The sequence below is a fragment of the Myzus persicae genome, unplaced genomic scaffold (assembly GCF_001856785.1).
Source record: "Myzus persicae strain clone G006 unplaced genomic scaffold, MPER_G0061.0, whole genome shotgun sequence".
Taxonomy (NCBI): domain Eukaryota; kingdom Metazoa; phylum Arthropoda; class Insecta; order Hemiptera; family Aphididae; genus Myzus; species Myzus persicae.
Window position 1 is genome coordinate 42094 of NW_019101124.1, and position 15941 is coordinate 58034.

Consider the following 15941-nt stretch of genomic DNA (forward strand, 5'->3'; position numbering starts at 1 on the left):
AAGGCGTTTAAATGAATATATATTTTATTTTTATTATATCGATAATAATGTTATTATGCGTATCATGTTTTTTAAACCGTAATAATATCTACAAGAGTAACTGGAATGCAAGTGCTCGCGGTTATATACATTGGTAGGGATAATCATTTAACAAATTCCTGATGATACAATAATATCCGTTACGCTGCGTAAAATTATACGAACGCATATTATGTTCAGAGTTATGTTCAAATAGTTTGATTTGTGCCTGTATAGAATGATTTTCGAAAATAACTTATATAATATTAATTATAGGTACCTACGGTGTAATAAAGCTACCCGATGTATTCGTTTATACCGGTAAAAATAATATTGGCACAACTAAACGTTCGACAACATTAAGTTATTTCGAGTGTTATGTGATAAATAATTATATAGGTAAATATTTACGCATTGAGTGTATATCATAAAATATTCACTTACCGATGATGCATATGGGCTTCCGGACGAAACGGAACCTGCCGAAAGTCCCCATGTATTTAGATCTGCAACCGGCCGACCATAATCGTATCATATATTCCACGCCGAAGAACACGACCAGGCAAATTTCCTGCGTAAGACAATGAAAATTGACAATCATTATTAATTTATTCTGACGAAAATACGACCACTGTACATTGTAGTAGGTACTTTCAATAGTTTTACAAATTTAATATTAATTATTGTAATTGTAATTAATTTGTTTGTAATTATAATAATTCTAGTAGCAAATAAATAGCGACTTAAACTTCATTGGTACATATAATATGAATGATAATTTAGGGACCAATATCTGTTGCAACCATATTCTTGAACAGTTAAATAATTCTTCATTAATTTAAATTATAAATAAATTGTATTGTGAGGTTCCCGTCTTTTGAACATACTCACAAGGTCCGAAACTGTATAGGTCGTTAAAAAATTTCTATTTCGTGTTATATTGTGTTGTCAATTTTGAATATGACATACAAGTTACAACTGATATACATTTTTAGTATGACAATGTGTAACATTATATAAATACTTACCTATAAGTATTAATTATAATTGATGATAAAATCATTATTATATATTTTACTATTTTGCTACCTATAGAATGATTTTTTCCAAAAGTACAACAACGTAGCGGAATAACGTGTTTTTAACATTACATTGCAAGAACTGCCATCAGATTATCGTTCTAATTCTATTTTGTTATATATTTTGGTTATTATAATATACATCCATGAAGTATAAAAACAAATACTCATTTTCCGGTGAAATATCATTGTCGTTTAAAATATTAATTTTGAATTCTCAAATCATAATAATATTAGGTTGAGGTAATATAGTTTAGTACAGTATAATAATAAATAAGGATGGGTCTATTTTCAACCAAAAAATAAGCTTAGTTTCCTTATTCATCCAAACCTTTTTTTGGACTAAATTTATGTCAATTTTTCTCCAAAATTTAATGTATTTAGTTGATATTTTAACCTGCTTCAGTGTACTATTGTGTATCTTATCATAAAAGGTAAACAGTCGATAACATAGTAATTTTAATTATGACTAATGAAGGTATATGCATACGTTTGTCATATTCTGTATCAGTTATCACCGAATATTATGATGGTTCTTATGGTTATACATAGACTGTGTGAAACAGACACTCAGATGTTCAATATCTGAGTTATTTTATTTTATTTTATACGTAGACTAGTGACTATTGCGTTTTTATTAATAATTATATTTTCTCAAATCTTAATTTTTAACATGTTTAAAAACGCGATATTTACTTATAGAAAGTTCAAATCATTAATAATTCGGGGTGATTACAAATATTTTTTAGCGCATACGCCAAAATCAGAATCTGGTTTATCATGTTGGTGATATTGTTTAAGTATTGGCACTACATTTTTTTTTTAGTTATTATAATATGGCCATAGGTGGAAATCCATGATTAAGATTTCAGTGGGGCTCACATTTTCAACATCAATGTGAGTGGGGGGGGGGGGACTCCGATCCCACACAATTAATAAACTGTATCTTTTTGAGGGAGCTAATGGAATATTTGGGGGTTGGGGGTGGGATAAAACTTAAAAATATATTTATTATATTCTTAATTCTTCAATGGAGGAAAATGGTCAAGATTTATTTAATTTCTTTTTCAGAGGGAAATGGTGTCTGATTATTGGAGGAAAATGATTACGGCCAATTAAAGCTGTACCCTAAAAATTTTGGATCTCGATCTCTGGAAACCACCACGGATACCCGGACGGTCAAAACGACCGAGAAAACAGAGTTTTTTTATTGCGAAATCAGCCAATTGCCTATATTGCTATTAGCTGCAACTCTTTCCGAGGCCTGTCTTTAATGCCAAACTTTACGATATAGCTGCTGGTATAGCTACAATAATAATATAATTTTATGTGAACTCTAAAACCTGTGGTCGTCTTACCCAATTGCATACATTGTGTCAATATAGTACGTATAGGTACATTAACCATTTACCGAGGTGCTCATAATTATAAAATGTCCTATATTTAATTTTGTTGTACCTGTCATACGTTTTGTAATGGATGGTTATTCATGAAAATTATTTTATTATATTTAATTTAATGGAAAAACCGTTTTTTTTTCTTGCATTTAGGTTCGCTGGCAGTATTGTGATAAACACTTTCACCCGATCTTCTTTTTTGAACGGGGGGGGGGGGGAGGTTCGCTGTTAATCATTCCTTTTGTAGGTATAATAATTATGTTATTTTAATAAGTACTAACACCGGGATAACGACAGTCTTACTTTCTGCAGCAATACAAATTGTGAATAACATTTGTTTTTTTTTTACATTTCAATAATATCACATTAAATACGCATATATTTAACGCACCAATCGATAACGTAATGCAGTGAAATATTAATTATCATTAAGCTACGACTGTAAAATATTTTTCTACTAAATTTATTTAGGTAGGTAGGTAGGTAATTGAGTTTTGAAAAAAATAATATTATTTGAAATACCTATGTACTTAGTCTTGTATAATATTTTATTGTATGTAATTCTGTCATTTATACTGCCTATTTCAGCTGCAGTAGTTCAATATAATAATAGACCTACTAAGACGTTTGACATTATACTCAGAGGCGAACTGAGACCCGTTCGGCCCACTTTTATTGAAAAGAAACCGACCCTATACTATTACAACCTTGAACCTACAATTTTAGACTTTGATACTTTATTTTTGAATTTTGGCCGGACCATTAAAGTACGGACCCTACAACTTTATGACTTATAAGCATTTAAGGTTGAGTTATGAGACGAGTGGATTATGTGGTCTACTACAAAGGTGTTCTATAAATAGAAGAGGTCCTAAAAAAATGCCAACAATAATAACATTATATACCGGCTGGATTATTTTGTACCAGCCCGGCGTGCATTAGATGACATCGGTCTACTGTGCAATTGCACAGTGGTACAGTGGCACAGTCCACCTCTGATTATACTTACCTACTAGGTAAAAAAAATAATTTATAAATTTAATATTTTACTATAGTTATATCTAGGACAAGTATTTGAAACATATTTAAATATTTATTGGAGAATTGGCATGTATATAATATTTTTTCATTCAAGTATTACAAGTATTATATTTCAAAAACAGTTTTAACAAGTACGGAGTGACAAGTGTGAATATAATGTATACATATGTGTGTGTAAGTAAGTGCATACAAAATTGCAAGAATTATTGTGCGCCGTTACACGTTACTGAATTACTTGAGAGCTGTTTGTATATTATATTATTGTGCTAATATTGTCAGTATATGATCATCAAAATGTGCAAGTACCTACACGAAAGGCTTCTTTCAAACGTCAGTGAACCGTAAACCAATGTCTAGGCCATACGAATAACATTAAAAGCCACGTACCATCACATATATTTACAACCAATGATACACACAATATTTCCATGTGTTGTATGATTATCATATTACATTATTACTATTTATGGTGTTTGAATTGTGCTCTGGATGTCTAATGTCAAAGGTCGAACATATTGTACAATATGTACTCAATGGTTAAGTACGTGCGTTATTTTTTGTTTTCAAAACTGGGTCTTTTGAACCCCACTTATTATGTATATAACTCTATTTAATTGAATTGTTGTATGTCAACGACGGTTATCAGTAATTATTTTTATTAGGTACATAATACATGATGGGTCACATTCACCTTGTATTTTTTACAATATAATATTCTACTGACTGAGAATAATGCTGCAGAAACGTTTGATCTGATGATACCTTTTCGAATCTTTTCTCTAGGTTTAATTTTTTTATGAAACAATTTTTATTGGCCCCGTGCTATAGCAGTTTAATTTATCTTAAACGTGTTTAGTTTGTGTATACGTTTAATTCTACATAGATATTATATTAATTCATAAAAAGAAAAAAAAGGAATAGGTCATAATACAACAGTAAGTATTCAAATAATATTTACGAATATGATTATTATATCTAAATGACTTAAAAATGAATTCTCAAAGAGCATTTTAGTTTATAAAATACATACATAATAATTGCCATAAAGTAACAAATAACTTAAAAGTGCATAATATATCTTATAAATATAATATAATTGTGAATTATTTGATCTTTCAATACTTTTTATTTTATATCTTATAGAAAATATTTTTTCAGTGATTTTTTATTCTATATGAAATATTTGTTCTTAATGTTCAAATAGGTGATAAAAAAATGAAAAAAAAAAACTGTAAAAGAATAAAATTCAAGTTATTGAGGTGAAAGAAAATGTGATAAAATAAACGACACTACGATAATCTAAAATGTTTATAAAGAAACATGTAAGTGGTAGGTGCCTATAATGATTTCATGTGCTACACTTATATATATTTAAAACAAATAGGTAAGTATAATACAATTTATTTTGAGGTTAGCTATAAAATGGTATCGTCTCTGCGAATCATAAATATAATGTATATTATATTATAATATTATATACAGAATACATCAACACCTATCACAAGTATTACCTAATAAAAATATTATTATAATATTATATGGTACCTATTACCTACTAACAACCGAGTGTAATGAGGTCTTGCTACATTTCCATTTGTCTTTATTTCTGATGTGTTATATAAATTAGTGACATTAATAATAAAAAATAATAACGACCTTAATAATAGATATCCCGATCGGTTGGTCGGCCGCACGACCTTATGGTCATAAGTGATCATTAGACGACAAGTAAATTTCCCGTTTATTATGATTTGCCACTATATAAGTATACGTGTTCATCATGTGTACTTTTCAACAGTGTTCAGCGAAACAGGCATAAACAGACCAATTTGGAAGTATATGGAAGTTTTATAAACCTTCCCTTATCCACCTCTAATTAGGCGTATGACGTATTACATACACATTTTCATAATAAATGAATTTTACAAAACGGTCCACGTTCAAAATATAATGCGTAGTGATGACATACGACGAGGAACTTCATATACGATTACAAAATAATATGTGCTATGAGGAAAAATGTTAATTTTATAGGTATTATGACGATTATCAAATGATTGATGTGAATATTAGATTGAATAAAAATGGCTGTGATTTGTATTACTAGCAATTATTTATAGTTAAACTTCAAGTCTATATTTACATTTATCTTCACAGATATACATATTCGATAGGAATATGAAATGAAAAACATTTTTTTTGTGAGCCAATTATGTCAATACGAAATCATATTATACACGTGACGCGTGGCATAACTGCATAATGATACCTATAGTTAACTTTGTTCACAAACTTCGGACTAAATATGGAATGAAATTTCATTAGTTTTTTCTTCTGATATTCTCTAAAGGTATAGAAAAATGAATAAGTATATTTGATACACTACAGTTGTCTACATTAAAATATTAAAACTTGAAAGTATAAGAACCGAAATTATTTTTTTTCAAACTAAAATGTTTTGGCAAATTTTTTAAAAATACACTTAATAACTAAATGTTTTGTCTTACATATATACATTTAATTTTGTGTAAATATATGTTATCATTATTACATGCGAACTTTCATGCAATAAATGTTTGTAATATGATTCTGTTTTATGAAATTCGAAAAAAAAATCATTTGCGGAAACAAAAGAATTTGCATACAAAAATAATACCATCAAACATGAATATTTCTACAAGTAAAATACGGAGGTTTGGTTCACCTTTTATAATATTATACACGAATAACAATTCGTGTGCACTTAATTGAGCGAAAAGTACTACGCAAAATCGTTTTCAAACTAAGTGATGTATTTCAGTCTTTAGATCATTGCAATAGAACCAACCTTATTCATTAAAAACATTTTTTTTTTATAAACATATTTATATGAAATATTTATTAGGTACTTACAGTTTTTATGTTACCTTCTTTTAAATTCAAATTGTGTACCAAATACTATGTTATTACTTTTACATTTAAAATGTCAATTTGTAGACCGAAAGAAGATTTTGTTGGTCGATGTTTTAATTAATGAAATTATTTTCGTGGGTTGAAAATACAATTGATACATTGAAACAAATACATCTACAAATAGGTAGAACCCGATGTGAACGGTTTACTTTTTTGAAACACTATTGCGTATATCTGAAGCTTTACAAAGGAATCACTCAAATATGAAATCACTGTGTACTGTATAAATTAAAACGTTGTTAAATTCGTGAGAAATATTGAAAAACACACGAACGTTTTAAGAATATTGATTTTTTTTTTATTTTTCAATATTATTTACATTTAAAGATTATAAGATGAAATAATAATACCATATAATATAGTTTGTAAAATGTTCATTACGCATTATTGGTTGTGACACTTTCAGGATAATAGTGAAAAACTGAAAAATTTTTTTTATACGATAGTTAGGTAAACACACAATAAAGTTCAACCTAAAAAACTGAGATTGTTAAATTATTTTTATCCCATTTTCAAAATAATTTTGCGTTGATCTCCATTTTTAAATAATTCGTCGATGTATAATATGATTTATTCTTCGACGTGTATCGGAATAATATCCCACAGCACTAATAGTGGAAACATTGCATTATGTAGGTATATAACCATTATTTAATAGTAAATCATAAGCAATAGTTTAACATTTACACTTTTTTCATTTTATTTTCAAGGAGTTCACATTGTGAAATATTGTATGTAACAATAATGTCACTGACAGTTGGATAATTATTTGCTAAGTTGACCAAAATAATAAGATAATATTAATATTACAAAATCTATGATAGTTAAACAATTTATTTTTAATTTGAGTACAATTTTACCAAAGTTTATAATGTGATAAACGGAATATGTACCGACATTAAATTAATTTACTTGTTATTTGAACTTTGTAAATAATATAATTGATGAGTCGATATTTATTAATTATTTTAACATATTTAAATCGGTTATTTGCCGAAATCAATAATGCCTTTAACATACTATAATTATAATTATCTTATACTGCTCTTACTATGTATTTACTATGTATTTATACATGCATTGTTTTAACCTATACAATAGAATATAAATATTGATATATTAGATGTGTATTTTATGGAGTTTGAATAGTTAACGATAACAGTTACACAGCATATATTGACTATTTAATCCCGCAGGCCCATTAAATTAGATAGGTCTTGTACCTACATTCATAGTGAATTTATTATGCATTTACCTATTATGCATTTATTATGCATTCATCAATCATCATTATATGCGTACATCACTTAACTAATATTTATGTAGTATAAATCGGGTTCCAATAAAACGTTAAAATGATCTATTTTTTTTTTTAACGTAGTAACGCAATGCTCCTTACTCTTGACGCATAAATTATGCGTCATAAACGTATGATAAAATTTATTATTGGCCTATGCTGTAGAATTTGCAGCATCTAGGTTAATGCGTGTGACACATACATATTGTATTTTTACAAATATTGTCACTCGTAGGCACCTATCCACGTTATTCACTATGAATATGTGCATCTTGTACTCAAAGCTGAATGTAGATGTGTATTGAACGTGTTTAAAATTCAAAAAGTACTTATATTTTACCCTAAATTTTTTGTATAATATTATGTCACAAATGTATGTATCAGCTTTGTGCATATAATATTATGCAAACGTGACCGTCATCGTGTGTTCTACGAAACCAAACGACAATAATTAACAAACACGTATTGCGTTGGTATAATTATAACCAACCCTACTCGTCTGTTATTGGACGGTGCGATCGGATCGATTTCGTCCAATGTAAATATATTTTTGAATCAATCTTAGTGTTCATTACATTTCACGATATACACTCCATCAGCATGTTTATATTATGTGGAACGACAAAGCGTGTTTGCTTATGTATTATAGACGAGCGTTAGAAAGAGAGAGACAGAGAGACGTTTATGGACAGATTATCATTATTCATAAGCATAACATTACCTGAAGACGGCAGTGGCGGAGCAACCACGCGGGTTCTAGGTATTCGTCGGTCGTACATTATCTCTCCCAAGACTTTTATACTCACTTTAAAAAGAATGAAAAATAAAATAACACATGAAAAATGCGAGGAAATATCCACGTTCATAAATCAAACCTGAAAAAACTTGCCTTTGCTAGTGTATGGTTCGCATAATTTTCAATGTGGTTTTGTGTGTGTGTGTGTGTGTGTGTGTGTGTGTAAATGCACGGGTTGTTCATGCATGATTTCCGCATACGAAAGCTAAAGCGATCCTACTTTTACCAGCGCACCCATCGAATTCTTCCACACACATACAGCTTTCATATATAGATATACATTTATGAATATAAACCGGGTGATTCAACAACCATGTTCACATTCCATTTTGTCCTTTAATTGAGCATTTATTCAGATTCTGATTTTTGGAATTTTTAAAAGCGCATAAATAGATTGTTTGTTTTGAACATTTTGATTCGGATAGAGTATGATTTCTGAGTTATTTATCTATAATATATGTAGGTTAGTAGACCACAAATATACGCTTAGAATATACCTACATAATACAGGGACTACGGATACAAATGGATTTAGTTTTAGTACAATATTCTTATAACTAAGATAGTTTTTGCGAATTTCAGACATCAAAATTCGTATAAATACATAGTAAAAGGATGAGATGGGAATGAGCACACTCGGAGAATCAACCAGTATAACTAGGTAGATGCGTACTAACTGCCCGAAAATCCTTCTGACAGATGTAACGATTTCTCACGTGTCTTTTTTCTGCTTCTATTCGTAAGTCAATGCGTATAATATTATCGTGTAGGTACCTATTATATGGTGTATAACCCGAATAGGCGATTTGCTTAACCCATGAATATATACAAAATAAGTATACATCAAATATAGGGTGATGATTTGCCAAGCATGTTCACCACTATTTTTTCCTTTAATAATGACTTTCAGAATTTTCAAAGACACTTAAAAATCACATTTTCAAATTCAGGAGATTTTTGTACTTAATAACGAGGTAATGTAATGATAAAAACTTCTGTTTTTAAATAACAATTAACAATCATCTTTTCTTACTGTAAATTATTTAGCGAATAATTGTTTTGAAAAGTTGATGAAAATTCGAACATATAGTTTCTAAGTTATTAGTATGTTTATACTAAGGATAAGTATTATAGTCTTTAAAAATGGTTAAAATATAAAAGAGATGTAATATTAGACTTAGTCTTTACTATATTTTGGACTATTTTTAGAAACAATAAATGTTTATACATTAATATTACAAAAAAATGTTTAAATTACCATAGTTCTTATATCTTTCAGACACATGGGCATGGAACATAATTAAATTACTCGAGAACTACTAGTTTGAATTTTGATTTTGAAATGCCATCATTTTCAAAAAAATTATCTGCTAAATAATTTATAATATATATAAATGGGAGATTTTAATTTAAAACATGGAAGTTTGTATATCCACATGTCACTTCTTAAGTAGGAAGTACAATACATCTAACGAGTTAAGAAATATGGTCTTGAAGTATATTTAAAATTTTCAAAACTCAGATTTTGAATAGCTGCGTTATTGAAGTAGAAAAAGAAGAGCATGTGAATCACGTTATGTATTTCTCTTTCAAAATGGGACCATCATAATTGGCACGGTATTTGCAATGTTCGAATACATTAAACGTTTAATTGATTTCGTGGGCTCAGTCGGATGTCTTTCTTGTCGTATCGTCAGTTGAACTGTTTTCCATCAGTATTGTGACGACATGACTACTGCTTTAATTTTTAAGCTAGAAAGTTTCTACACACAGATATATAACTATATTATACGTCTATACGTTTAGTTACATGTCTGTATTTTTACGAAATATTTCTTATCTCTTCACTAGTTACGTATATCTACGTCTGCAAAGTTTATTAGTTATTCAGATTCGTCGATTTTGGGCTTTTACCCGTTATAGAAGTGTTGCTGGCAATCTGCTGAATAAATTCAGTCGCACTTAAACCAAACGGCCACGTGGGTTAAGAATGGAAGATTACAACAAATCAAAATAAACACATTCAATTGTATTTCACGCTCAATTGCAACGTCATTTCACTTCTTTGACTGAATAAGAACTCTATATACTCGAACCCATCATCAAAGTACATAATAACTGTGACATTTGAAAAAAGATCGACTTAGGCGAGGTTACCAAACTAAATCGAAAGAAAGTCAACATTATTTATATTCACCTTCGCCTTCATCATAATGTCTTAAAATGTTTGATAATACTAAATTGAGTAAGTCTAGTGAAGAACTAACGTTTCCCAACTATCTCTATAATATAATTATATTTATCTACTGTAAATGATGAAGTCACAAAAGCCCCGCTTAAAAATTTCAATTTAAGCTAATCTAGCAATTCCCGAAAATAATATCCTTCGTTGTCTTAAACGAAATCGCCAGAGATTTATTAAGCAAAAAAAAAAAAAAGTACTGAGGTACTGTTGATGAATGGTTCTTTTTTTGTCCCAATCCGTTTATATTTATTAACAGTTGTTATAGGATTTTGAATAAATTGTAAGAAACTTTTAAAGAGTGCGAGTGTATATTTATCTAAATAGGTTTCGTTACCAATTACATTTATATTTTAATTTGCTTGAATGTTTGACATATTAAATAAAAATGCAAATAATTCTAAGAATGTATAAGAATTATAACAATATAATTTACATCATATAGTTCAGATTACTGATTTATCACATCCTTTATAGATCTAGGTTCTAATAACATATAAAACTGTACATCTGTACATTTTATACTGATCGTGTATGTTCCAATTTTAATTATTTGAAAACTTAAAAAAGCATTTGCAAAAATCGTGAAAAAACTGTAGTCAAACCCGTAGACTACATCCATCATCATATTATGCTATGCAAAACGTTCATAACTTGCTGGTAATCGATTTGGAATAAAATATTTCAGCAGCTTACCTACTCATGGGGCCAACTCACTGAACAAAAGGAAAAATTGTACTTTTCACAAAAAATCCAGTCCAATAATTATTCCAGAGTGATTCGAATGCATGTGGTGTGAACAAACGGTTCTAAGTGGCGTGTAAAAGCTCTTAAAAGAGCACAGCAATAACATAAATAAATCACTTATATATAAGAACTGGGAATAACTGGGAATAACTGGGTATTTTCTTCATAATGGAAGATATATACGTATATCTCTAGAGAAAAGTAATTTTGCACTGTAATGTATCTTAATGCCTTAATAGACATTTCATACGAATGGAAAAATCTAGAAACGTAATATTTTAGTTATTGCCTACGTGCTATGTCTTACATACAATAACCCATAAAGTATAAACCATATATTATTATGTTACAACAATTGTATTAACCATTATTTTATTTTATTTTTATTTTATTTTATAAATTATTTGCAATACTTGTAATAGCGTTTAAAAAATGTTTGTTGATTATGTTCAACATATCAGCAGGTAACAACATGTAGTCGTTCCATAATTAATTAACTCATAAATTACAGTATTCACAATATAATATACCTAATAACTATATAGTATTATTTATATTACATTAATATCACATAATTTAAGTAAATGTAATAACGAAAGATGTAATACACCTAATAATGAAATAGATTTTCTTATACTACATAAGGTTCCCTGTTTTCTCAGCTACATCGTTACAGATATTCTAAGCGAATACACCTAGAAGACTAAAAACAGACATACGGATAATTATATTAAATAAACCTACCTTTTTATTATTTTCTGCATTATATTATAGTTTTTTGCCAAACGGAATACTTGCCTACATCATAATTTTCAAAAAAATTTTAAATTTTAGATTCGGACAGAGAGTTTTAAATTAGGGAAGTATTGATAAATTCTGAGTAAACACTACATGTCATCGTATTATAACAGTATTACGACCTGTAGATTGTGGGATTCCTATAATATTATCACTAGCTAGGATAATAGAAAATTTAATTTGATTTTATAAACTAAAACGATTAAACGATGACATGCTAATTGCATAATAGTAATTTAAAACGTTACCAACGCCCCAAGCCTGCCACAGCTGTTTTGCTAAATCACTTTGAACGCAGGACAGTGAAAAGAGCTTTTAAAAGTCTATGACATGACATAAAACGGAATCTAAGTTTTTTAGAAGCCAACGTTAAAAACAAATTCACTGGTATAACTTAATTGCGTCTAAAAAAAAAGCAATCATAAAGTCTTCAGAAACGCCCTTTCCTGTGTCTGTCATGTCGAAACGACATAACCTTTTATATTTATTTTACCTTCATGACATACAATGTTGTCCATTTTTTTTTCTCAGGAAGATCCGTCAAATACACATGTTTAAATTCTAGTTATTCAAGTATTATTAAAAAAAATTAATTATATTGTTTGACAAGGTACTAAATATATATGATTTAAGTACAGTTCATAAATATATTTGCACGTGATTCAAATTCATCAAAATGTATCACTTGTACCATTATTATTATTTAATAATGAATTAAAAATATTCAAAAAATTCAATTAACGATGAATTCAAGTGGATTACAAGGAAATAGGTTGGTTTAAGGAATGAAATAAAATAAAATAAAATAAAATTGAACCATCTAAAAATTAACTAATAATAGAGCATGTTGTTATAAGTATTAATGTATTATTTATAACGTTATTATAAGCATTTAAAATTGATGGATCACCAATTTAAAATTTTATTTGACATTTGGCTTTCATAAAAGTAATTTTGATAAAACGAATTTAGGTATATAGAATTATACTAATATACTTGGCTTAAAATGGTGCGCTTAGGCAAATGAATATCACGTAATTGACATTTATACATAATATTGACATTACACATCATATACTTAAATTATATCGCAGCGGGTGTCTAGAATTCAGATATTATAACCTAAATAGTAGCATGCCAAGCAAACACTATTTTTTTCTTGAAAATAATTCTTATAAAACGTATTGAATAATACATTAAAAATCAATCATAGTATGAGAAAATATTATGGCCTAGACGAATGCATTATGGTATTACAATAATATAATTCCGGCGTATTAGTCAATTAAAGGTAGTATATGTATATATTATTTATATGCAATAAAATATAAAGGAATAAAAATGAAAAAAAAATGTTTATAGAATTTTGACATTAGCAGTTATGTTTGATGATAATATTATACTTTACTAAAATGTGTTCTTTGGTTAGAACATGTAAACCACGAAAATATATAAATAGAACAAAATGTGATGCATAAAATATGTTCTGAATAATATTTCAAATATTTTTTATCTCTCTATGAATATTTTTGAAAATATAAATACTAAATTACATGGCCATTAATAAATCTCAAAAGAAATTTGTAAGGAAATCAGTACACCATGTGTACATTTTTATTTAGCACTAAAAATGTATTTCAATCGAAAACTTAAATCGATTTGTTTAACGATTTAAAAAAATTTTCCCAAATATTTGGTAAATAATTATAAAATAATTTCAAATACTAAAGTATTAACTATTAAATAATATAAATGTCAGATTAATTAATTTTAATTTATTGGACATTTCAGTTACGGTATTCCTATGTAATAATATAGTATATACTATTATGTGTTTCAATAAAAATAATATTGCAAGTTTTATTTTCGATGTGTGTTCCTCTGTCAATAAGCTAGAAAATTTTATATAGTTACAAAAACCAGTCGAAAATACATGTTTACGAATTTAATTAATTAATTTTAGAATAGTGAACAGTTTCGTCAGTGGAAACCTCGTACGTCATAGAAAAGATCAAATCCATGTGGTTCAGTGTTTCTGACGACATGATAATACAGTTAGTATCATAACATAGATAGGTAAAATATAATATAGCTTATAGTCTGAATTTAGAAATACTTAAATAATTGTAAGACAGTGAAAAATATTTTTATGCACAGCTAGTTTACTAAGTTATCTGTAAATTTACATTATTGACTTTGATTTTTTTTTTTTGAATTGAAATAAAAATTTAATTTAATTTAAAACTTTAATTTTTGAAGGGGCTATTACAAATTATCCTTTTAAAATTTCCCTCGTACATCATTTTGAATCATTTAATAATTTCGAAACTTATACTTATTTGATACTCATATCGTTCAATATAATATGAGGTACACACGAATAGAATAGAATGTGTAAAAAAACTTAAAACCAGAGACTTTACCAATACAAAAAAAAAAAGTTGAAACGAACATTTTAAACACTTCAATCGGATTAACTGCGTAGTTGGGTAGAAATCTTAAAAACAGAATATTAAAATTTCGGCTACGTCGGAAAAGTATGTTGTTTTCAATAAATGTCACATATGTGCTTGCAATTTTTTTTTTAATAAAAATGTATTCAAACGTTTCATGCTAGTCATTTTGACAGATGCCGATACCCAGTGTTAGAGGATATTTAATATAAATGAATTTTTAAAGTGAAGTATTCGAAGGAAATTAAACTTGTCAATAATAACAAAATTATATTATTTTTAGACCATGCCCAGACGATCACTGGCCTTTTTTTAATTTAAAATACATTTAATAATATGATAAAGGAACACTATAACTAATTATCATATTTTATTGTTATAAATATATCTTACTGTCCTGCTTTCTTCTTTAATTTTTCTTTTCTATTTTGAACGTTAATTTATATATTTGTACCTAACACGAATATCCAATTTATATAGTTATAAATAATTATCAGAAGACTTCCAATTCGAAAATAAAATGACGAAAAAATGTCTGTAATTTAATTTCATCTCTAAATGACTCCCTCGTAGACCGGTACGTACCTTTATTATTATTACTTAGGTAAGGAACGTAATAGGACTTAACGTCTTTTATATAACTCCCAAGACATGTCGTACACGACTTTTGCGGCTATTTTCGTACAGTCCACAGATTTTATATTTTACTGAGAATCGATGAAATTCAATACACACCGACACATATACACATATTGTTATTTGTTAAAATATATATAACAAAACATTTTTTTTAAAACTTGCAGACAAATTTTTCTTTCGGTGAAGAAGGAAAAACTAAATGAAATTGCAAATCAGCTAAGTTCGATAGTGGATAGATCACACGTATGTAAATAATACATACCTAATATTGGACGGAAAACTTCATTATCAGACGCAATTTACATATTCTTTCAGACTATTTCATGTATGTATATATTATATTACCTATGCACTGTTAATTTCGTTTCAAACAACAATGTTCGCGAGCTCGCGCGAGCGTATGTGTGTGTGTGCGTATTTATAATGTATATATTTTTGGAACACGAATGAATACTTAAGTGCAAAATTTTTAATTACGAAGT

General features: G+C 28.1%; 1 protein-coding gene across 4 annotated transcripts in view; it reads right to left on the bottom strand.

Moving 5' to 3' along the window:
• The window catches only part of LOC111027791 (potassium voltage-gated channel subfamily KQT member 1), a 234949-nt gene that overhangs the window by 21368 nt on the left and 197640 nt on the right, over nt 1-15941 (bottom strand). For all 4 annotated transcript variants that reach the window (XM_022306223.1, XM_022306222.1, XM_022306220.1 and 1 more), the window contains one exon: nt 463-589. In XM_022306223.1, coding sequence (XP_022161915.1) covers nt 463-589 — 127 coding nt within the window. The remainder of the gene's footprint in view (nt 1-462; nt 590-15941) is intronic.